The sequence below is a fragment of the Trifolium pratense genome, linkage group LG3 (assembly GCF_020283565.1).
Source record: "Trifolium pratense cultivar HEN17-A07 linkage group LG3, ARS_RC_1.1, whole genome shotgun sequence".
Lineage (NCBI taxonomy): Eukaryota > Viridiplantae > Streptophyta > Magnoliopsida > Fabales > Fabaceae > Trifolium > Trifolium pratense.
Genome location: NC_060061.1, coordinates 30231440 through 30256399, shown reverse-complemented (window position 1 = coordinate 30256399; position 24960 = coordinate 30231440). Strand labels below are relative to the sequence as shown.

The window sequence follows — 24960 nt, the reverse complement described above, 5'->3', positions numbered from 1 at the left end:
ATTCAAAATTTTATCTACCCTCTTGTTATTATAGATTAAACATATATAAAAAAATATTTTGGATGACAACCTTGTACTTAAATATGAGTCTCCGGTATTTGAAAATGCAAACTGATCAAAATTTATTTTTATTTATACTAGAAGGGTCACATATACACATACATGACAATGGTTCTAATATACAAGTTGAGTTGTTTATTTGATTTCCAAGGGATGACTATACTACTACTGTTTAACATCCTCGCATGGATTATGGGGATGGCTTGTCTACACTATAAATATAAAAGGCTAACAAAATTGATCAAGCTGCAGGCGCTGCTGCAGGGGCCGCTCCAGGAGCTTGACAAGCTGGAGCTTTTCCTACAACTGTAGGTGTGACATTAGAGCATTTAGCCACCGTTGGTGCTCCATTGAATGTGAGATCAACATTATTTAGCTCCACGCCATCACATGGTACACCAGCGCTGCAAATAAGAACAACTCCTTCTTCAGTTCCTGAAGTGCCCTGAATGTTCTTGAATGAAACCTTGGTTATCTTTATTTTTGATGGATTCTATACCATGGAAAACCATGCAAGAGATGAACAAAAGTTAGATACTTAAATTAAAATGTAGGTACAATCAATGTAACAAAGTATTTTGAAATTTTTTGAATGAATAAATACCTGTTTGTTGCATTGGTTCCATGGACAATACTCTTGGTCTATGATGACAGGGTTCTTGACATTAACCATAGTAATATCTTCAAAATTCAAATCAGAAATAGTAAGTGTTGCTGGTTCATTAGGCCATGTCTTGACCCTCACACCATTGTCAGTTTCTGTCAAAGTACAGTTCTTAACTAAAACCCCTTCTACATTTTCTTCTGTTTCAATCTTTCCCAGGCTTCCAATACTAATGCCATGACCTGGTCCACATTTCACATTTTGGACGGTGAGATTTTTGGTACCATCACCTACTGATATACAATCATCACCGGTCCCAATGTTTGAGTTAAGAATTTTAACATCAGTTGATTTTCCCATGTGGATTCCATCCGTGTTGGGACTATCTTTAGGGGCAGTAATTGTAAATCCATCAAATGTAATATTGTTGCAACTAAAAACCATAACTTGAAAATTTTTACTGTCCTTGCTAGTAATGTCGCGGATGACGGTATTGTTGAGGAAATTAAAACCGAAATTCTGTTGAAATTGAACCAGAAGAACTCAATTAGAAATGCTTGTTAAATTAAGATACAATTATTTGTTCTCTCATAAACATAAATTTGTAACCTCAATATATAAATTTCAAATTCAACCCACCATGACTTATAATAATAACTCCTTCCCCGTGTTTTTTTTTGTTGAAAAAAGGAAGAACTATTTAATTTAGTTACTTTGCATGAAAATCATGATCTGGTAAGTTGATATTTACCATGAAAACTTTGCTCATCGGCCCCTTTCCACTCCAAGCAGGTCCACCTGTTTTTGCTTTCCAAACTTCTGTCCCTTGACCATCAAAAACTCCTTTGCCTGATAAGGTTAATTGGTCAACGTACATAAACTTCACCCATTGATCAGCCCCTTTTATCTCATCTTGGTTTACAGGTGCTTGAATTGTGCCATCAACTTGAACTTCAATAGGGGCCTTACAAGGACCTTTAACATCTATTGAATTCAACTTGTATGTACCATCTGGAATCATAATTTTAACTGCTGTTGTTGATGCACATGCTTCATTCCAAGCAGTTGTGAATGCCTTATGAAATTAGGATAAAACACAATCAATTAGAATAATATTGTTAATATTAATAATAGTTGGAAGAAGAATTGTTTACTCAATATATATAAATTCAATAGGAATAATGAATAATTTATATACTTGTGATATATCTGAATTTGGTGCTCCACCAAATTTTGATATGTCAAGGACACCAGGTTGAGCTGCACCAAAGTGAGCTAGAAATAAGAACGAAACAATTATAACAATATTGATCTTCATATTTACTTTGATTATTGTTACTATCTATTTATTTGAATGAATGTGGTTTCAAATTAAGGTGGAACATTATTTATACTTGAATGACGAAGATCTAGACCATTAATATGTTCTGCACATATATGTCTAAATATGTCTCTTTCCTTTTTTTCTAATTGTATGGTTGTGTTTTGGGTCTATTAATAGAAATCATTTTCCATCTCTCTTGGATAACAAATTACTATATTTGTTTTCGACTTAAGCAGTCACATCATAAATTTTTCTTCTTTTGTAGAGGTACGTTCTCATAACTAAATCATGCAAGATCTATAGATGTGTGTCAGTTCCTCCTACATGTACTTTGTTATTATATATGCTGATAATTTGTTTAATAAAATATTTTCATGTTTATATTATTAATAGTTCAATGTCTAGGAAAAATAACTTTGGGCGGCATTTACACTATAACAAAAACAAAAACACTTATTTTTGGTCAAATTTTAAATATTTGTGGCTACCAAAAGATCCTCATAAATTACCGATAAAAAGTCCTTAAATACATAGTAAGAACAAATATTTTTGTGGCAAAATTTATTGTTGTAATAAACAAGTTTTGCAGTAGTGTAACATCTGACTGCAAAGCCACCGTACCCTTAGATACTTTTACACCTAGATAAACGGCTGTTTTAGTCTTCGTTACAGCTGAATGCATGGTAACAACAACGTTATTAAAAAGTGATATCATTTCTCGACATCCAAATCGTATGGACTGGGTGGATACTGTAACCCAAACCCCTTAACGCGAATTTATTGAATATAAATAAATAAAACACTAAGTAATTTTGGTGTCACATGTTATAATACAAAATCACGGCATAATTAATTCATGCTAGCACAGCGGAGATTAAAAGCAAATATAGATCATAGTGCATGTCATACAATATCCAAATTGTTCACATAATATCCCTAGGCTCTAGGCCATATCAACAACAAGAATATTATGTTTACAACAAAAGAGTAAGGATTAGCAAATTCAAATGTGCCATCACGGGCTTAATACAATTCAAGCGAATAACCCGACACGATAAACACCTAATCAGAGCAATTCTATACAACCCGTCAAAAAGATATACAAATATATCTAAAGGAGTAGTCTAAGCTAAACTCCTCACCAAAAAGCGCACTACCTCAAGCACGAGCAAGCCCTCTAACTCTGATCGGGATCCTCAACCTGAGAATCTGAACCCCCAACGGTCCAGCACATAACACAAAGCATGAGAGTTAGATTACATAATCAAAATATAAGTGTAAGTAAAACGGTACTTAACACTCCTTCATAACATATGCATACATTACAATTATACATATATATATATATATATATCCACATCTATAATCCAATTATAAGTTCTTAAACACATAATCGAATACTCAAACAATTAATTATCAATTATCACAATTAGCCAAACATGTGTCACATATCACTTATCACAAAACGCACACATAACCTAATGCGACTCTAATGCTTCAACTTCATGAATGTAACCCTAGACATTTCTAATGCATGTGGTACCATCTTCTTTATTAGAGTATCTCACCTCTAATATCCTTCTTTATCGGATAAATATAATCCGATATACTTCTTTATTGGAATATCCAATATCCTATTTAATTCATGAATGCATGTATATGTTTTTCATGAATTCACTCACAATTATTTAGCATAAAGCTCTTCATTTACTATGTGGAACACTATCCAACATACTTCATCATTAAGATTAACAAAACCTTAATATTCTTCATTTATACTTCATACACGATTATCAATCATTTAACGATTAGCAATGAGCATTATAAGCATCAACAAGCATCAACAATCATATAAGAATACCATTAAACCATGTTACAAGTGTCTAATTACACTTACATACATCAACAAAAAGTTGCAGTTCCAGTACTGTTCGCTAAGCAAACTGTAGCGAGCCTCAGCGAACACTACCAGAGAATTACTGACTCATGGCGAGCAGTAGCGAGCATTAGCGAGCTGTTCGCTGAGAGAAGGCTCAGCGAGCCAAAGCGAACCACACCAGTGGATCACCTGCTCATGGCGAGCTGCAGCGAGCTGTTCGCCACGCGTTCGATGAGCGAAGGCCTAGCGAACGCCTCCTGATAAGAAAACTCAAAACCTGCGTTTTTCCACTCCAATCACCCAAAAATCCCATTTTTCATGTTATAAATCCCAAATGAGTTTGTATTCAAGCATAACAAACATGAATAAACACAAAAAGACAGTTCATTTCATAGATCTACATCATAAACATCGAAAAAGTAAAGATTGAACACTTTTTCATCAAAACTCTCAAGAACACAAAGTTCTTGAGTTTAATCTTTCATAAAACTCGTTTTTAACCATTAGATTCGTTCATTCATCATGTTAAAAGCATGTTAAGCATGTTAAGAACCTTAGAACCGATTTCCATCAAGAAAATCCATTCCAAGCTAAAACGAAAATGGGGTGGAGGAAGTTCGGGTGAGGAGAAATCGACATTCTCCCCTTCCTCGAGTCACCCATGATTATGAAACCTACTCTCATACCTGGATTCGAAGAAAACGCGACGAAAGATCTCGAATCTCTAGCTTTCCTCTTGCCCTAGCTTCACTTGAGCTCTCCCTTCTCTCTAACTTCACAAGAACAATGAGAAATGAATTCTCTCTCTATTCTAAGCCCCTAATGGGCGCCCCTCACACACACACAAGGCCTATTGGGCCTCAAGCCCAATTGGCTTGGCCCAATAACACGCGAACTCTCACTACTCGCTTAATAACTAAAGTACTCGATAAATAACTCAAGTTATTAACTTAATTAAAATGTCACGTTAATAAAATATTTTAACACACGAAAACTAATAATTTGAAAATTGGGTCGTTACAGATACAAGCCAAAGTGACGTCACAGATTAACAAACCCGCACTAGTGCTGTTAATGGTAGTGACGATCGCTGAAATGGAAGAAGTATCAATAGTAAAGCACAACGTATCAGTGACCCAACTCAAAAGTGCCCATGCAAACGAACACCTGAAAAAAAGATGTTTTGATGTCTCAGAAGCACTACTTCAAAGAGAGCACACCGAGAAAGTTATGCACCAGCACTTCCATAAATTTTCATCTGTTGGCATTTTGTTACGAATCACATGCCACATGAGAAAAGAACAAGACAAAAGAGTAAAATTTAGCCAAATGGTAACATCCCAATCCTGCAGACTGACGGGAAGAAATAATTACAAAAAAGCATCTTTAGGCGACAAGACACCATCTTTTGCATGCTTCCAAATAAACTAGTCTTTCATGGGAGCTGTCGTAGGCTAAAATTCGAGGGTTGTTCGAAGACAATGAAGTCAACACCAAAGTTTATTAAAATAGGGAAAACATTGGAAAAACCCTTTTAAAACAAAAAAAAAAGTCTTTGAAACCAGATTTCAAGTTCGTCCTTCGATTATACATAGTGTTCTGGTAAAAAACAAGGGGGTTTGTATTATTGATTAAATGGTGTGATTACCTCAGTTCAATCCCAACAACCCTGGGAGTTTTATAAGTCAGAATTCGATCCCTTTACAGATGAAAATATGAAACTATTTATAGACTATTAAAGCCTTCTTCTCCAAGCTAAGGTTCCTACAAATCCGATCTTCAGCGCCTTTTCCGGTGATGCAGCGTGAAAGTAGGAATAAAACCTTGGTCTCCAAGCCATGGCAGTTTCAAGGAGTTGGTTTCTTCATTCCCAAGTTAATCGCTAAGGCAGGGAAGGATGAAGATATTTTATTATCGTATGCAAATCCGTCTTATGGGCGTTATCCGTCATCACCTACCTCGCCAAGGCCTTATATCGCCAAATGGACGTTTAGAATTTAATTGTTTTGGGCCTGTTTCCTTTCTCATATTAATTGGGCTAGTTTGATTTTGCCTTTAAGCCCATTGTCCAGTCCACAGCCCCCCAAGCATGAGATCCGTTGGAATGAAATGCTTAAGTACAATTCGAATTTCCCTCCATAATTCTTGGCGCGTGATATACCGCGTTTCTCTCCCCCTCTCTGGCGCACGTTCTTACGTTCATGAGCAACTCTCATTAACCGTTTCCCCACCTGCTGCTGCCACGATGAGATTCTTCGTCTATAAAAGTGGGACTTTGATGAAATAATCAGTTCATCCCTTCTTTCCTGCAAAATTCTAAGCTTTCCTTTCAGAGTTATGTCTCCCAAAAATCCTTCTTTCGAATGTGGTCAATCCCCGACTTCCCCCGTCATTAAGCGGCTCCGGCGTATGTTGACCCTAAGCACGGAGGACTTGATGGATGATTTTGGTGAGTTCTCAGAGTTCGTCAAAGAGCTGAACGATTATTGCTGGAGGCTAACCAAGGAGGAGAAACGCTTTCTTGATAGTGTGTTACGTTTGGAGAAGGAACTGAAGGATAGTGCATCCTTTGTGATTGCTGTGGAAAATGTGAAGGAGTGCCATGCCGAAGTCACTGAAGCTGTTGACAGCCAGATAGAAATTACGAAAGAGACTATGGGTGTGCAGGAGGAAATCTTGGGGATATGCTTCAGTGAGGAGCGCAGAGTGGATGATCGTCTGGCGATGCTGAATAAGGAGATGAAGCCGCTGGTGAAGAGGAAGAGGGCTCTTCAAGGCGAGATTAGGGATGACGTTGCTAAGTTAATTACCCGGCGCCATTCTTTGGTGGACCTTCTGGACAAACAAAGCGAGCTGAAAGAGGATTTGAAGCCTATTGAGGAGAACCTGGTGAAGGCGAAGAGGGTAAAACGTGCATTGGAGGAGATGCATCGTATCGCCATTGTTGATGCTGACGGATTAGGAAGTTCTGCTATACCATGAAGTTTCTGCTTGTTCCATTTATATCTTGTTTTTGATGTTCGTAGTTGCTTATGTACTTTGGCATTTTTCAGTATTTTCTTTCATGTATTTTGTTTCCGTTGCTTTCCTTTAACGAACCTTTGAATTCCGTTGTATCTCTTGATAAAATTTATAATTTCAAGCAATTTTTTCTTTCTTACATGTTATTCCTTCCTTTCCCTTAGCATCGCCTTCCCTTGTTGCCTTCCTTGGCTTTGGTGGGTCAAATTTTTGACTCCTAGGGAATATGAACGTGACTCCTTTTCAAGGCAGTCAAAGCATGGTGGTTGCGACCGTCCCAGCGTTAATTACTCTAACTCCACTCGCTCCCGCCGGTCGAAAGAGGTCAAGGAGGTGGAGGTTATTGTCCTTTCCTCTGACACTTCTGATTCTGGTAGCACGGATGATGATTATGCTTCGTTCTTGGAAACCTATATCCCTCCTGAGCTTCGTGCTTCTTCGTCAAGTGAGGAAGAAGGCTCTCGCGCTTCTGCCGAATCCAAGTTGACCTTCGCTGAGCCAGAGCAGAAGGAGTTAGAGTCTGATTGATAGGATTTAGGGACTGGTCCTTTGTTTGTAGCCTCTATTTCTTCTCGTTGTACTCTGTACCCCCTGCTATTAATAAAGATTTCTTTTCTTGCCTTGAGTGGAATGCCTTACTTTATGTCTTGTCTTTGCTTTATTTTATGTCTTGCTTTTCCTTGATTTTTGGCTTTTTCTCGTTGGGCGTTGTTTTGGATATCTTTGTTGCGCCCCAAAGGCGAATCAAGCTTTTGCTTTTTTTTTTTTGGCGAGATAATGTGTCCTGGCGTGGCCTTTCCTTCAAGGGCGTTATAGATAGTTACCTCGCCCGTGGGCGTGGTATTTAAATATCTGACGATAAATCTTCCATGATTTACTCTTGAGATGCGCGCTTTGACACGTACGTGATCCGACGACTCGCATGACACTACTCGTTCGAACCTTATAACTTCGAATCGACGTTAGGACTGAAGTTTATAAATAGGGAGTTTTGTTCTTTTCTTTTCTTCTACTTCTTTTGCAACTTCTAACCTAGTTCTATCCACTTGTCTTCCTTTTCATAACTTCGGTAGAGCTTCTTTTCTTCCTCTCCAACCTTCGGTAGAGCTTCTCAATCGTCTTCATTTAAAGACGTCCGTTCCTCGTAAGGTATTTTATTTCGTACCTTTTCTCTTTTCCTTGATTTAGTTTCGCTCAAAGGAGAAAAACCCTAATTCATAGGTTTTAGAGAATGGTTATCCTGAGGGAGTTAGATGAGAATGAGGGGAGAATCTCGGCCTCTTCTCCTGGTTACCTTGAGTGGGCGCGACAAGTTCGCGCCCATTATACTAGGGCAAACGGCGTTCTCAATAGCTGGGGATTTTATTCGGAGTTATGGGGTTTTGATGTTGGAAGCAGTAGCGATAGTGATAGTGATAGCGATAGTAGTAGCGGTAGTGATAGCGATTGTGTCATAATTTCCCCTTCCTCTTTCACAGGAAAGCGGAAAAACCCTTGCCGAGATTTGGTGGTTGCTGGCTATACTCCTGTCACCATGGAAGTTCCTTCAAAATACACTAGTGCGGAGATGGTGATGAGCTTTAGGAAAGCCGTCAGACTTACAGAGTCCAAACATGAGGAGTCTATCATCACTGAGCCTGTCCGAGAAGATGAGTTTGTCTTTTTCAAGAACGACACCCCGCCGGATTACTTTTACCTCTACACTGGCGTGATCCAACCTCTAAACCTCTGGCTTCCTTTTACTTCTTTCGAGGCGGAGATGTTGAGGGTTCTCAATGTCGCCCCCACTCAACTTCATCCTAATAGCTGGGCCTTCGTAAAAGCCTTCGAGGTGATGTGCCTAGGTTTTGAACTGGCACCCTCGATTGGTGTTTTCTTCTGTTTTTACCATATTAAGAACCTAAAACCCCAGACTATGGTTTCTCTTAGTAGTCAACCCAATCATCGCCTCCTGAGTCTGTATGCCTCCAACTTCAAAGGCTTTAAGGACTCCTTCTTTAGGGTTCGCAGTAGCGACCAACTTCCAGATCTAATGTATGATGAGATAGGAGATCCCTTATTCCCTTTCTACTGGACTGACAAACCTAGGCTTATCAAGGGAACCATCTTTGAGACTTTGAGTGACTTTGAGCAGGATATTGTCCACTTTCTTGATTCTTTTGCTCTTATGGACACTGCTGATATCCTTAGATGTGAGGGTAATAGTGAAGCTTTGACAGAGTATTTACGTAAGTGATGAACTTGGCATATATGCATATTTCTTTTGTTTTCCCTTTGTGTGTTTTTATTTTTTGTTTAATGTTGATCTCGCCTTATTACTAACTTGTGTTTTTCTGATTCCTTTATCTTTTCAGAAAGAATGAGGACCATTTCGAATGAAGAAAGACTGGCGTTCTTGGCAAAAGCTCGTCAACAAAAAGCCAATCCTGCTGCTGGCGTTACCGACCCTCTGAAGCAGCTACAAGTGGAAGAGGCTGGAGCTAAAGAGGGACGGAGCAAGAAAAAGCATGATGGGCGCATCCCTGTTGAGATCCCAGGAAAGGCTGCTGCTAAAGTGACGGGATCCGAGGGTGTCGCTCCTCCTCCTAAAAAACAAAAAACTGAGAAGACTAGCCAACCAGCTGGGGACGCTGACAAAGGCAAAGGTGCGGCTTCCAGTTCTTCTCAGCCTCCTTCTCAAGACGCTGAAGCCGCTGTGCCCCTTTCCTGGAGCTCCTTCGATCCTCTGGAGTTTATTGAGAGAAGGGTGACTATGGTTGGCGATATGACTCGCTTTACTAACACTCCCACTGAAGACTTGAGGAGAAAAGCCCTGGAGTATGAGGTAAAAGGTACTCTTCTCAACTATTTGCTGACGAATCGGCAGGAGCAGGAGGTCCAAGAGGCAAAACGGAAGGTGAAGGTCGTTGATGACCATCTTGCTGATATTGAGAAGAAATATTCTGAGACCAAGACCAAGCTGGAGGAGGATATCAGGAAGCTGAAGGAGAGCCAGGAGGGCGAGGCGGAGAGGTTGAAGAAGGAGTATGAGGATAAGCTGGCGAAGGTTAAGGAAAGTTATGCCGCCTCCGAGACCAAGCTCAAAGAGAATGCTGCTGCTCAAGATGAGATGATTTCTAAGCTTTCTAAAGAGAAAGATGCAGCGGTGTTCTCCGTGGGGACCTTGGGCGAAGAGAAGGAGAGGTTGGAAACTGACGTGAAGGAGCTTCAACTGTATGCTGCCAACCAGTACGAGGAAGGCTTCGCCTATGCCCTTGAGCAAGTCAAGCTTCTTTTCCCAGACCTCGACGCCAAGCGCTTAGCTGAAGCTGATGCGATGAACCAGATCATTGATGGAAAGCTCGTTCCCTATGTACCTCCCAGTGAATGATTTGACCTTGTTTGTAATGACTTTAATTATGCCCTTATGTGGCTTTTGTAACTATTTGTATGCCCCTTCGTGGCTTGAACAATTTACCCTTTATCGGGTTTCTATTAATTTCTTTATTTGCAATGATCTTCTTTCTTCATAATTTTGCGGATGAATTTTGCATTACGTTGTGAGGTAACGCCTTCTGGCGTTCTCGTCTAGGAAACTTTGTCCTTGCACCTGCGACATCTTCGACTTTCTATAATAATTGTAAATTGATACAAATAACTTTATACCTGTTGTCTTTTGTCGTTATAATGAATCGCCTGCTTTGGTTGTGTATAAGCTTCTTCTGGTGGTGTTGATAATCTCGCCTTTCTCTGCTGTTTCTTTTTCTGACGTACCCAACTCGTAAGACTTACAGGTAACGCCAAGGCCTTGCAACCTTGTTTAATTTTTCTTTTTCTGACGTACCCAACTCGTAAGACTTACAGGTAACGCCAAGGCCTTGCAACCTTGTTTAATTTTTCTTTTTCTGACGTACCCAACTCGTAAGACTTACAGGTAACGCCAAGGCCTTGCAACCTTGTTTAATTTTTCTTTTTCTGACGTACCCAACTCGTAAGACTTACAGGTAACGCCAAGGCCTTGCAACCTTGTTTAATTTTTCTTTTTCTGACGTACCCAACTCGTAAGACTTACAGGTAACGCCAAGGCCTTGCAACCTTGTTTAATTTTTCTTTTTCTGACGTACCCAACTCGTAAGACTTACAGGTAACGCCAAGGCCTTGCAACCTTGTTTAATTTTTCTTTTTCTGACGTACCCAACTCGTAAGACTTACAGGTAACGCCAAGGCCTTGCAACCTTGTTTAATTTTTCTTTTTCTGACGTACCCAACTCGTAAGACTTACAGGTAACGCCAAGGCCTTGCAACCTTGTTTAATTTTTCTTTTTCTGACGTACCCAACTCGTAAGACTTACAGGTAACGCCAAGGCCTTGCAACCTTGTTTTATGGTTCAGCGCTCACATCTGAGTTGATCTTTAATAAAGATTCAGAGCTCAAGTTTGAGATAACCATTTTTGTTGGTTCAGAGCCCGTAACTTAATCAGGTTGACGCAAATATTTTGACATATGCAAGAAGATATAAATTACTAGAATTTTGAAATTCAATGAGCCTCGATAAAAACCCCAGTTGAGACAGGGAAAAGAGTGTCTCATTGTCTTTTTATTCATTTATGAAAATGGTTCTTATACATCATTAAAAATATTGCTAAAAGAAGAGAATGATTTTACTTATTCTTCCACCAGTAACGTGATGCCCCGCGACTAGCTGTAGTAGAACTTTAAATTTGCTACGTTCCACGTCCTGGGGAGGGTTCTTCCTTCCATGGTCTCTAGACAATATGCTCCTCCTTCGAAAGCTTCTTGCACCCGAAAAGGGCCTTCCCAGTTTGCCGCGAACTTTCCTCCTTTATCCTTTCCCATAGGTCTTTTCAACACTAGATCGCCTTCTTGAAAATTCCTTTGTTTGACTCTTGTATTATAACGCCTAGCGGCCCTTTGCTTTATGGCGAATTCTCTGAAATGCGCTCTTTCTCTTCTTTCCTCGATCATGTCTAGGTTCTCTTCCAAAGCTCTGTCGTTCTCTTCCTGCGTTGTGGTTTCTCTGCGCCAACTAGGAGGATTTATTTCCACCGGGATCATCGCGTCTGAACCATAAACCATTGTAAATGGCGCCTCTCCTGTCGAGGATTGGGGAGTGGTGTGATACGACCACAGGATGGGTGAGATGTGGGCTACCCAAGCCTCGCCTTTGCTATCTAGCCTCCTTTTTAAGGCTCTTAGTATCACCTTATTTGCTGACTCTGCTTGTCCGTTAGCTTGCGGATGCTCCACTGATATAAAGGTGTTTTTGATTCCTTTGCTTCGACAGAACTCTACGACCTTTTCACTGGTGAACTGTGTACCGTTGTCGGATACGATATACTTGGGCAGTCCAAATCTGCAGATGATTTTTTTTCCAATAAAAGATTTTAACCTGTTCTGCTGAGATGCTGGACACCGGTTCTGCTTCAATCCATTTTGTAAAATAGTCAACGGCGACGATGATCCATCGCGCTTGTTTGTAGCCAACCGGAAATGGACCAACGATATCTACACCCCACATGAAAAAGGGCCATGGGGATAATACCGACTTTAACGGTTCCCCTGGAACGTGATGCAGATTGGCGTGTCTTTGGCATTTATCACAGTTTCTTACATACATGGCGGTATCATCATGTATATCTGGCCAATAAAATCCTGCTCTTAATATCTTTCCTGCTAATGCTCTTGAACCGATATGGCTACCACACGATCCCTCGTGTACTTCGGACATGATGCGCTTTGCTTCTTCGGTACTGACGCATAAAAGGAGGGGGGACGCAAATCCCCTTTTGTATAGCTTATCCCCTACCATTGAATACCATGCCGCCATTTTTTTTAATTTGAAAGCCTTTTCCCTTTCTTTCGGGAGCTCATCCTTTTGGAGGTATCGGATAATGGGCGATCTCCAGTCTTCTTCTTCTATTACCATCATCACCTCTTCCCCGCTGATGCTGGGAGTTTTTATAGTCTCTTGGATAACGGTTCTATGGCTTCCTGGTTTTTTGGTGCTCGCCAGCTTTGACAATAGATCTGCTCTCATGTTTTGTTCACGGGGAACGTAAACTACTTCGAACGAATCGAAATGCTTAGCTAGGTTTTGCACTTTCTCTACGTATTTGATTAACTGCGGCTCCTTCGTTTGAAACTTCCCTGATACTTGGTTGGTTACCAGTTGGGAATCACTCATGGCCCTTAACTCTTTTACCTCCATATCTTTTGCTAACTTCATTCCTGCTATCAAAGCTTCGTATTCCGCCTGGTTGTTACTGGCTTTGAAGGCGAAATGTAGTGATTGTTCTATCATAACGCCATCTGGTCCTTCCAATACTATTCCGGCTCCACTTCCTCGTACGTTGGAGGCCCCGTCAACTGAGAGTGTCCAAGACGCAGTTTTCTCTGTTGTTGGCGGAGTAGACATTTCCAATATAAAATCAGCTAATCTTTGTGACTTAATGGCCCCTCTTGGTGAGAAAGTGATGTCAAATTCTGATAATTCGACGGACCACGCTACCATTCTTCCTGCTAAGTCTGGCTTTCGGAGGACGTTTTTGATAGGATAATCTGTTCTGACAACTATCTTGTGGCTTTGAAAGTACTGCCTTAATTTTCTGGCTGTGACAACTATCGCGAGAGATAACCTCTCTATCCTTTGATACCTTGTTTCTGCTCCCCTTAGGGTTCTACTTACAAAATATATAGGTTTTTCTTCGCCCTCTACTTCCTGAACTAGAGCTGAACTTAAGGCTCTATCCGAGACTGCGAGATATAGGTAAAGGATGTTACCTGGTAATGGGCGCGTCAAGATGGGCGGTGATGCTAGGAATTCTTTTAGTTGTCTGAAGGCTTCTTCACATTCTGGTGTCCAGGAGAATCTCTCATTTTTTCTAAGGGATGCGAAGAAGTGGAAACCCTTTTCGCCCGCACATGATAGAAATCTGGATAGTGCCGCTATTCTGCCTGTCAAGGTTTGTACTTCTTTCACGGATGTAGGGCTCCTCATGTCTATGATGGCTTGGCATTTTTCAGGGTTAGCCTCTATTCCTCTGCTGGTGAGCATAAACCCTAAGAATTTCCCGGCTTGTACTCCAAAGGAACACTTTGCTGGGTTTAGTCTCATGTTGTACTTTCTTACTGATCCCATGATGTCCAACAGATCATCATCATGGCGACTTCCCTCGGAAGTTTTTACTACCATGTCGTCGATATATACCTCTAAGTTCTTCCCTATTTGCTCGGCAAAAACCCTGTCCATCAACCTTTGGTATGTTGCTCCCGCATTCTTCAATCCAAAAGGCATGACGTTGTAAAAATAATTGCAGGTGTTCGACATAAAGGCTGTATGGCAGGCGTCTGAGGGGTTCATCTTTATTTGATTGTATCCGGAGTAGGCGTCCATGAAACTCAGCATCTTGCACCCCGAGGCGCCATCAATTAACCTGTCTATGTTGGGTAGGGGGTATGGATCTTTGGGACACGCCTTGTTTAAATCTGTGAAGTCCACGCACATTCTTCACTTTCCGTTGGCCTTTTTCACCATGACGACATTTGCCAACCATGAGGGGTATTTTATTTCTTCGATGAATCCGGCTTCCTTTAGCTTCTCTACTTCATCCGCTATAGCGACCCGTCTTTCTTCTCCCACCTTCCTTTTCCTTTGGGAGACTGGTTTTGTGCTGGGTGATATTGAAAGTTTATGTGTTATCACCCCTTCGTCAATCCCTGGCATATCTGAAGGCTTCCATGCGAATAGATCAGCGTTATCCTTCAAGATTTTGATGATTCGTCTCCTCTCCTCGCTGGGCAACGCTGCTCCCAAGCTGGTTGTCTGGTGTGGGTGATCGCCAATTTGAACCCGCTCCAGGTCTTCTATAGGGCTTACCCTTCAATCTTGAAATTCCTCCCTCGGATCCATATTTGCGCTCTCTATGATGTTTATGCCGCCTGGAATTGCGGCTTGTCTTCTTTCGAATTTTCCGCTTGCGCTGGAAGTTCGGTGTCGTATCTTTAAGCTAGACTCGTAGCATTTCTTGGCGAGAATCTGATCGCCCCTTACTGTTCCTACTCCCCCATTATCAAGGGGGTATTTTATTGCTAGGTATAGAGTGGACATGGCCGCCCCCAATGTGTTAAAGGCGGGCCTACCTATAATAATATTATAGGAGGTAAAAGGAGTTTTAACTACCAGGTATCGCACCTTGATAGTTTTGGCGTTGCTGCCTTCTCCAAACGTGGTAAGAAGGGAGGCGTAGCCCATTACATCCACTTGTTCGCCAGAGAACCCAACCAGGGTTCCTGAGTAGGGTTGCAATTGTTCTTCTGCCAATTGCATGGCCTTGAAAGCTTCCCAGTACATAATGTCCGCTGAACTTCCTAGGTCTATCAGTACTCTCTTTACATCGCAGTTCAAAATTTGGACTTGTATCACTAAAGGATCATCGTCATGAGGCGCTACCTCCAGCCCATCCTTTGCAGTGAACGCCAAATCTGGTACGTCTAATGGTTGGGGTTGTCTTACGAGGTATATTTCCGAGATGGCTCGGCGTACATACCTTTTCCTTGCTGAGCTTGATTCACCCCCGCCTGAGAATCCTCCCGCTATTGTATTCACGGAGATTCTCCCCTTGGGAGGCTCCCTATTTGGCCCAGGGGGGTCCCGTGGCTCCTGTCGGGGGACTTTTGGCACGACAACCCGCCCTTGGGCGGCATCGTCAATGAATTTGCGGAGGTGTCCGCTTTTTATTAGCTCTTCGATTAAATCTCTTAAGCGGAAGCATTTTTCTGTGGAGTGACCTCTACACCTGTGGTATGCGCACCAGGCATTATCGTCAAGCCCCATGGGAATGTTACTGGTTCTCCTTGGGGGGAGGCTTGCCAAACCAGTGGCCAGAATTTCGTTTAAGACGTAAACCTTTGAGGCATTTAATGGCGTGAGGTCTTCATTGGCGGGATGGTTCCTGAATTCTCTTCTGGGCGGTTGGCGGTAGGGCTTACCGTGATGCCTTTGCCATGGGTCTCCTTGGTGGCCTCCCGCTTTTAGTCGTGGGTGTTCAGGCGCTCTGGTGGCGCGGCCCACGTATTCCTTCTCCTTAACGTCTCTTTGTCTTTTTTCGGCGTTACTTTCCTCGCCCTTTATATAACACTCCGCCCTCTTATTTACCTCTTGCATTGACGAGGCTGGCTTTTGGGCTAAGGACTCATTGAAATGTCCTGCTCTTAGCCCATTGTGGAAGGCTGCCACAAACATCTCCTGATTGGGATTTGAGACCTTGATGGTGGCTTCGCTGAATCTGGCTAGGAAACTACGCAATGACTCGCCATGGTTTTGGCGGATGGAGAAGAGACTGGTTGATGTGACTTTCACGTGTTTCGACCCAGCGAACTGGTGGATGAATTTTTTATGAAAGTCAGCATAACTCTCAATTGAGTTCTTTGGAAGGTTCATGTACCAACGTAGGGCGACATCCTTGAAGGTGCCGGCTAGTAGTTTACACTTTAGATGCTCCGGAGCATTGATTATGGCGGTTTGTGTTCCAATTGCCATCAGGTGCTCCCTTGGATCCGTCTTTCCGTCGAAGGTAGGAAGGTGAGGAACCTTGATTGTTTCCACCACTTGGGCATCCCACAAGTGTTGTGCTAAAGGCTGTACGTCCATGACGCCCTCTCCCTCCTCCTCCTCCGAAATCAATTTCGCTTTCTCTTTCTCATTAGTTCTTTCGGCTTCGATGGCCGCAATCTGAGTTTGTAAGCGCCGTATTTCTACGACGGCGGCTTGCAGGGTGTTAACGCTAGAGTTATCGTTGTTTCCATGCTCTCCAGCCATGTGAAGATGTTTGATTTTTTGTCTAGTTGCTGTGATAGGCTGGGATCAAATGATTTTACCGCAGCCCCACGGTGGGCGCCAAAATGTTCTGGTAAAAAACAAGGGGGTTTGTATTATTGATTAAATGGTGTGATTACCTCAGTTCAATCCCAACAACCCTGGGAGTTTTATAAGTCAGAATTCGATCCCTTTACAGATGAAAATATGAAACTATTTATAGACTATTAAAGCCTTCTTCTCCAAGCTAAGGTTCCTACAAATCCGGTCTTCAGCGCCTTTTCCGGTGATGCAGCGTGAAAGTAGGAATAAAACCTTGGTCTCCAAGCCATGACAGTTTCAAGGAGTTGGTTTCTTCATTCCCAAGTTAATCGCTAAGGCAGGGAAGGATGAAGATATTTTATTATCGTATGCAAATCCGTCTTATGGGCGTTATCCGTCATCACCTACCTCGCCAAGGCCTTATATCGCCAAATGGACGTTTAGAATTTAATTGTTTTGGGCCTGTTTCCTTTCTCATATTAATTGGGCTAGTTTGATTTTGCCTTTAAGCCCATTGTCCAGTCCACATAGGGAAGGTGAAATTATGTTCGTTAGGGGACAAATCTCTTACACGTTGTCTGGGACAATTGTTCACTTTGTATGATGTCTAAGACAACGTGTATGAAAATTGTGATGCAGGATATAAATAATGAAAGGAAGTAAAAGACGCAAGTAATTTTTAACTCAATTTTGTGAAACTACACCTACACTGGGGATACCAATTTAGGAAAGGAAGATCACTATGTCGAATTAATACTTAGTCTTACAACGCACACCAAAACCTATCGATATGTATGCCTTTCTTAATCCTAGTTCACCTTCTACTTAGAGGTTCACTCCCCATAAATATGAGAACCCACTCAATTTCCCACGATCAATCAGCCAGAGTATTTGTAACTCTTTTATAACCTTGCATAATGGGCACACGATCTTTGACTCGCAATTCTAGCTTCAATCTAGAGATTCGTCAATTATTGCTCGTACTTAAAACGTTGCCTCGAGTCTTCTATCTATAAATGACTCGGCTCCTTAAGTTTGCTTGAGTTTTAGTTGCATATATCATGATATATGCAACTAAAACAAAGTTTGTTTTAAAACTAAAATTCTATAGTGTGGGTTCGTTAATATGTGACGTCGCTTTGGCTTGAATCCCCAACCCGGTTCATACGATTTGGATGGCGAGAAATGATATAATTTTTAATAACGTTGTTGTTACCGTGCATTCAACTGTAACGAAGATTAAAACGGCCATTTAGCTAGGCACAAAAGTATTTAGGGGTACGGTGACTTTGCAGTCATATGTTACACCGCTGCAAAACTTGTTTATTACAACAATAAATTTTTCCGCAAAAATATTTGTTCTTACTATGTATTTAAGGACTTTTATCGGTAATTTATGAGGATCTTTTGGTAGCCACAAATATTTCAAATTTGACCAAAAATAAGTGTTTTTGTTATAGTGTAAATGTCGCCCAAAGTTATTTTTCCTAGACATTGAACTATTAATAATATAAACATGAAAATATTTTATTAAATAAATTATCAGCATATATAATAACAAAGTACATGTAGGAGGAACTGACACACATCTATAGATCTTGTATGATTTAGACATTTAGTTATGAGAACGTACTTCTACATAAGAAGAAAAAATTATGATGTGACTGCTAAAGTCGAAAACAAATATAGTAATTTGTTATCTAAGAGAGATGGAAAATGATTTCTATTAATAGACTCAAAACACAACCATACAATTAGAAAATAGGAAAGAGACATATTTAGACATATATGTGCAGAACATATTAATGGTATAGATCTTCGTCATTCAAGTATAAATAATGTTCCACCTTAATTTGAAACCACATTCATTCAAATAAACATACAGTAACAATAATCAAAGTAAATATGAAGATCAATATTGCTATAATTGTTTCGTTCTTATTTCTAGCTCACTTTGGTGCAGCTCAACCTGGTGTCCTTGACATATCAAAATTTGGTGGAGCGCCAAATTCAGATATATCACAAGTATATAAATTATTCATTATTCCTATTGAATTGATATATATTGAGTAAACAATTCTTCTTCCAACTATTATTAATATTAACAATATTATTCTAATTGATTGTATTTTATCCTAATTTCATAAGGCATTCACAACTGCTTGGAATGAAGCATGTGCATCAACAACAACAGTTAAAATTATGATTATTAATTTTAACAATATTATTCTAATTGATTGTATTTTATCATAATTTCATAAGGCATTCACAACTGCTTGGAATGAAGCATGTGCATCAACAACAGCAGTTAAAATTATGATTCCAGACGGTACATACAAGTTGAATTCAATAGATGTTAAAGGTCCTTGTAAGGCCCCTATTGAAGTTCAAGTTGATGGCACAATTCAAGCACCTGTAAACCAAGATGAGATAAAAGGGGCTGATCAATGGGTGAAGTTTATGTACGTTGACCAATTAACCTTATCAGGCAAAGGAGTTTTTGATGGTCAAGGGACAGAAGTTTGGAAAGCAAAAACTGGTGGACCTGCTTGGAGTGGAAAGGGGCCGATGAGCAAAGTTTTCATGGTAAATATCAACTTACCAGATCATCATTTTCATGCAAAGTAACTAAATTAAATAGTTCTTCCTTTTTTCAACAAAAAAAAAACACGGGGAAGGAATTATTATTATAAGTCATGGTGGGTTGAATTTGAAATTTATATATTGAGGTTACAAATTTATGTTTATGAGAGAACAAATAATTGTATCTTAATTTAACAAGCATTTCTAATTGAGTTCTTCTGGTTCAATTTCAACAGAATTTTGGTTTTAATTTCCTCAACAATACCGTCATCCGCGACATTACTAGCAAGGACAGTAAAAATTTTCAAGTTATGGTTTTTAGTTGCAACAATATTACATTTGATGGATTTACAATTACTGCCCCTAAAGATAGCCCCAACACGGATGGAATCCACATGGGAAAATCAACTGATGTTAAAATTCTTAACTCAAACATTGGGACCGGTGATGATTGTATATCAGTAGGTGATGGTACCAAAAATCTCACTGTCCAAAATGTGAAATGTGGACCAGGTCATGGCATTAGTATTGGAAGCCTTGGAAAGATTGAAACAGAAGAAAATGTAGAAGGGGTTTTAGTTAAGAACTGTACTTTGACAGAAACTGACAATGGTGTGAGGATCAAGACATGGCCTAATGAACCTGCAACACTTACTATTTCTGATTTGAATTTTGAAGATATTACTATGGTTAATGTCAAGAACCCTGTCATCATAGACCAAGAGTATTGTCCATGGAACCAATGCAACAAACAGGTATCCATTCATTCAAAAATTTATCTATATATCAAAATACTTTGTTACATTGATTGTTCGTACATTTTAATTAAAGTGTCTAACTTTTGTTCATATCTTGCATGGTTTTCCATGGTATAGAATCCATCAAAAATAAAGATAACCAAGGTTTCATTCAAGAACATTCAGGGCACTTCAGGAACTGAAGAAGGAGTTGTTCTTATTTGCAGTGCTGGTGTACCATGTGACGGCGTGGAGCTAAATAATGTTGATCTCACATTCAATGGAGCACCAACGGTGGCTAAATGCTCTAATGTCACACCTACAGTTGTAGGAAAAGCTCCAGCTTGTCAAGCTCCTGGAGCGGCCCCTGCAGCAGCGCCTGCAGCTTGATCAATTTTGTTAGCCTTTTATATTTAGAGTGTAGACAAACCATCCCCATAATCCATGCGAGGATGTTAAACAGTAGTAGTATAGTCGTCCCTTGGAAATCAAATAAACAACTCAACATGTGTATTAGAACCATTGTCATGTATGTGTATATGTGACCCTTCTAGTATAAATAAAAATAAATTTTGACTAGTTTGCATATTTAAATACTGGAGACTGATATTTAAGTACAAGGTTGTCATCCAAAATATTTTTTTTATATATGTTTAATATAAACATAACAAGACGGTATATAAAATTTTGAATTTTGAATTTTGAATTTTTTTTTTGTAAAACCTTCATTTTTGACTGAATGGATCGTGTTAAACATATGATTTGGAAACTTGAATTCAAGAAAAATCCAATTTTTAACTGGGTAAATCGATTTACTCTTCTTGGGAGTGAAAAATGCACGTTTTGAGACAGTGTAAATTGATTTACCAACAACCTGGGAGAGGAAAATGCACGTTTTGAGACAGGGTAAATCGACTTACCTCCCTGGCAAATCGATTTAGCTACACCATGTGAAGGAAAAACGCAGTTTTACCAAACCCTGTCAGTGGCGGAACTAGAAAAAATATCGTGGGTGGGCCGAAAAATAGTCAATCTATTTTCAAATTGAATTTTTTGCTCTTCTATTTTCACATGTTACTATTTTGATACCAACAAACTATATTTTTACTCTAAAAATTGTGATTTTTGGCTATAAAGGTGATTTATTGTCTCCAACATTGAATCTAAAGATGAAATATCAAATTTGAGACCAAAATTCACGATTTTTTCCCATTAAAATTCGCTAATTTTACAGCAAAAAAGTAATAAAAAAAATATTTAGATAGGACTAAAATTGCAACAAATGTAAAAATATGGGACTTTAAAAATTTAATATTAATTAAACATATTTTTTATGTCATTTCATATATATATACGCTAGTTCAACTGCTAATTTTATCTATTATTCTAAATTCAATTAATTATGAACTAACATTTACACTAATACTTGAACTAATATGTGTACCGAATTACTTATAGTCATCAATAATATACTCTAAATTAATATTTATATTAATATTTGTACATATATATATACCGGGTGACTTAAAATCATTAATAATATATTTAAATTAATACCCTACATATAAAAAAAATTATTTTTTGGGGGTGGGGGTGGGCCGCGGCCCACCTCAGCCCACCCCTAGGTCCGCTGCTGAACCCTGTACTTTGAAAATCCTTATTTTCATGGCTTATATGATCCCAATTCATAAGACATCAACTCACAACTTATTAAACATGATTTTGGCTACACATAACCTTATGGAACATGTTTAATCGTGGTTTTACATTAAGATGATGGGTTAGAATTAATACTCTTTTTAATAAAATCCTTTGACTCATAATCCATCATCATAGTGTATTTAATCTCTCCCGACGGTCGAATATGAAGTTAATGTCTCAAGGTTTTGAGAACGCTAGCAATATAAGTTTCCCTGGAATGAGTTATGTTGGCTAGGTTAATTGTTAAAACTTAGAAACGATTATGCATGGATCCTATGGATCGTTCAGGATGCCCAGGGTTGGGTTATGATGACTAGGAAAACTTTATGTATTTTTGGTTAGTCAGTTGATCGTTGTAGTCGATGTTTATATTCCACGAATCATGTTATGACGGTGGTTGAAGCTGAACCACCGTATTTGTTGGCTTATGCAATTTTGGGATTCGTGTTAGAACCCAATCATGATAATAAATGTAAGATGTTGCTGTGACGATTCATTATTATCGAAGACCGGATTTGTGAGGCCTCTGAGACCGGCTTACCTCAGAGTGTCCTATTTGTAAAATGAATAAGATAAATAATTTGTTTGTTACACCTTTACTCGTGAAAATTATGTAAAACTTATGTTGTTGTGATCAACTGCAAATTCAGGAATTCCCCCGGTGAAAAAAATAGTCACCACCTTAGTTGGATAGTAGGAACCCACTCAGGCTTAGTAGTCTCATCCTATCAATTATTATTATAGGTGACAGGTCGAGCCGAGATTGGAGCGAGGAGTATATGACCTTGAATGGACCTTTTCATGACTTGGAGTGTGTTGTCATCTTATTATTATGTATAAGATTTTTTTTGAATTTATTCAATTTGTTAACTCACGCATGTAAACAATCTTGACAGTTTTGTAAGAAATTTTGTCATTTGGAATATTGTATTAAAATTTTAATGTATCTGGATCCATTATGCATGCTTCTGTCAATGTTCTAGATAAATCGATATTGGGTGTTACACTTGTGGGGGCTTGAGCTCCCAATGTAATACACACAAATCCGCCCACGAGTGATGTTCTCGACACGTTTCAATTATTTAGAATTGAAATTGAAAAAATAATTCAATAAGAAAAATCAAACAATTTTGATAGAGCACAAAATATGATTCCCACATTTAATGAGCATGAAAGTATTCATGAAACAACTCCACTTTAATATTTTCAAATGAACCGTTAATAAGAACAAAATATAAAATCTTTACCGAGCTAGTTGTTACGGTCATGCTTAATTTTGGTGTTGGATCTCATTAATGGGGAGAAATTTTATTAACGGATTGTTTTGTGCTAAATAAAGTGCATATGTCCAAGAACAAAATTTCTCCTTATGAAAGAAGAAAATACATCTAACTTGTCTTATTTTCGAACTTGGAGTAGTCAGGCCTATGTTCAGATTCAGACACCAAAAAAATTAAACTCACTAATAGAGCCTATGAACGTGCGTTCATTGAATATACAATTAACAACCAAGTTTATAGTTTCCATGCCTAAATAAATACTCCATCCGTCCAAAATTGTAAGGGAAAAAACAAAAATCACACTTATTAAGAAAAAGTAAAACATGATAATTTGAAATATGTTTTTGTGAGTTTTCTTTGGAATAAGTTGCATCGAAAGATGTAAAAACAATTTTTATTGGTTGTTGTTTATTGAGAAAACGGGAGAGAAAGAAAATTAAATGCAATTTGCATTTAATTTTATGAGATTAAGGGAAAAAAACGTTCTTAAAAATGGATTTTTCCTTATAATTTGGGACAAAAAATGGAATTTTTTCCATTGTAATTTTGGACAGAGGGAGTATATAATAGTTAAATACATTCAATAACAAATAATTAAATATAATTTAGTTAGCATGACCCTTTATTATTTATCTAAACAGTTGATGTCTAACTTTATCTCATAAAATTCATCAATTAATTAAACTTAGGCTTCAGCATTTGGTAGTGCTTTGAACATGATGGTAGCAATTAAACCTTTTCTAATCTATAAATGCATAAAATTCCTAAATAGTTATCCTAATGCTTATCTAAACCCTAATCCATTTAAATCAATCAAATTTTTTCATTTAGCCATATTATCCAATACATCCAATTAAATTACTCTATCATGTCACATCACTTCTTATTTCTCTCTAAAACTCAATTTAGTAGTTAATTTAACTCTTGCTCCTCTTCCAATGCCTACCGGTCAACATTTATGTATAAGTTTCATTTTTCTTTTCATAATTGAACAAATTATATGCTTTTTCATATATACATATGTACAAGATAATGACTTTTTTTTCCTCATGCCTAATAATACATTGCAGCATTTATATGTATTATCTTTTCATATGCTCTTTTCAAGTTTTTTTTCCTTAAATGTGCCTATACCTTACCCATATCCCTATATATATTATCTTCATTCAAGCAACTTTTATGCTTCTCTTCATTTGTCCAACTTATGTGATTATTTGTTACCATTGTTTCGTAATATTTCCTTTTTGCATATGAGCGACCATCATTCTTCTTCTTCATAATTTTTGTTTTAATCTCTCTTTCTTTAAGTTATTTTGGTATTTTTGTGATGATTACACCCATTGATTTTTTTCAAAACTAAATACTTCACATTAATCTGTGTCATTTCTTTGTTCATATGATTCATTATCTTTTACGAATCTGCAGGTTTTTTGTATGGAGTAATTCAAATTAGCATTCCGTTTCGGTCTATCTATTTTTTAAAATTGGTAATTTGCTTTTGTCTATTTCCAATTATTTTGACTATTTCCATAATCAATGGTACTAATTTGTTTTCCTACGTTGTAAACACTGTCAAAATATATGCCGTATTATATTAATTAGAATTTGATGTGATTTTCTTTTGCATTTTGCAGATCCTAATTATGTAGCACCTCTAATTCTTATAGATACTATATTTTTATGGAGCAGCACCAAAATAGTTGATGGAGGAAAAACAGTTGAAAGTATATTATTAATAAACGAATTGGAGTAGTTATTAGACACCATTAAAGTGGGGTCTCTTGATGTATTCTACCACTTCGTATAATCATATGCATATTTTTAGCACGAGGGTGATAAAGATAAGTATTGTATTTGTATGTCTCTATTGAAATTGTAGTGGTGTATAACATTTTTGCATCAAAGTCATTTTAT

The 24960-nt window shown here is 38.6% G+C and overlaps 3 protein-coding genes across 3 annotated transcripts; 1 reads left to right on the top strand and 2 right to left on the bottom strand.

Annotated features, from left to right (window-relative positions):
* Window positions 1-301: 301 nt before the first annotated feature.
* Window positions 302-1982, bottom strand: LOC123914939 (polygalacturonase-like). Its single transcript, XM_045966103.1, has 4 exons — window positions 1863-1982; window positions 1416-1739; window positions 665-1183; window positions 302-553 (listed from the first exon to the last, which is right to left on the bottom strand). The coding sequence occupies exons 1-4, from the start codon at window positions 1980-1982 to the stop codon at window positions 302-304; spliced, it is 1215 nt and encodes a 404-aa protein (XP_045822059.1).
* Window positions 1983-14768: 12786 nt separating this feature from the next.
* On the bottom strand, window positions 14769-16052 carry LOC123914938. The gene has a single exon (XM_045966102.1). The coding sequence runs from the start codon at window positions 16050-16052 to the stop codon at window positions 14769-14771; it is 1284 nt and encodes a 427-aa protein (XP_045822058.1).
* A 2598-nt stretch (window positions 16053-18650) lies between these two features.
* On the top strand, window positions 18651-20455 carry LOC123914937 (polygalacturonase-like). Its single transcript, XM_045966101.1, has 4 exons — window positions 18651-18770; window positions 19008-19331; window positions 19565-20083; window positions 20204-20455. The coding sequence occupies exons 1-4, from the start codon at window positions 18651-18653 to the stop codon at window positions 20453-20455; spliced, it is 1215 nt and encodes a 404-aa protein (XP_045822057.1).
* Window positions 20456-24960: the final 4505 nt, after the last annotated feature.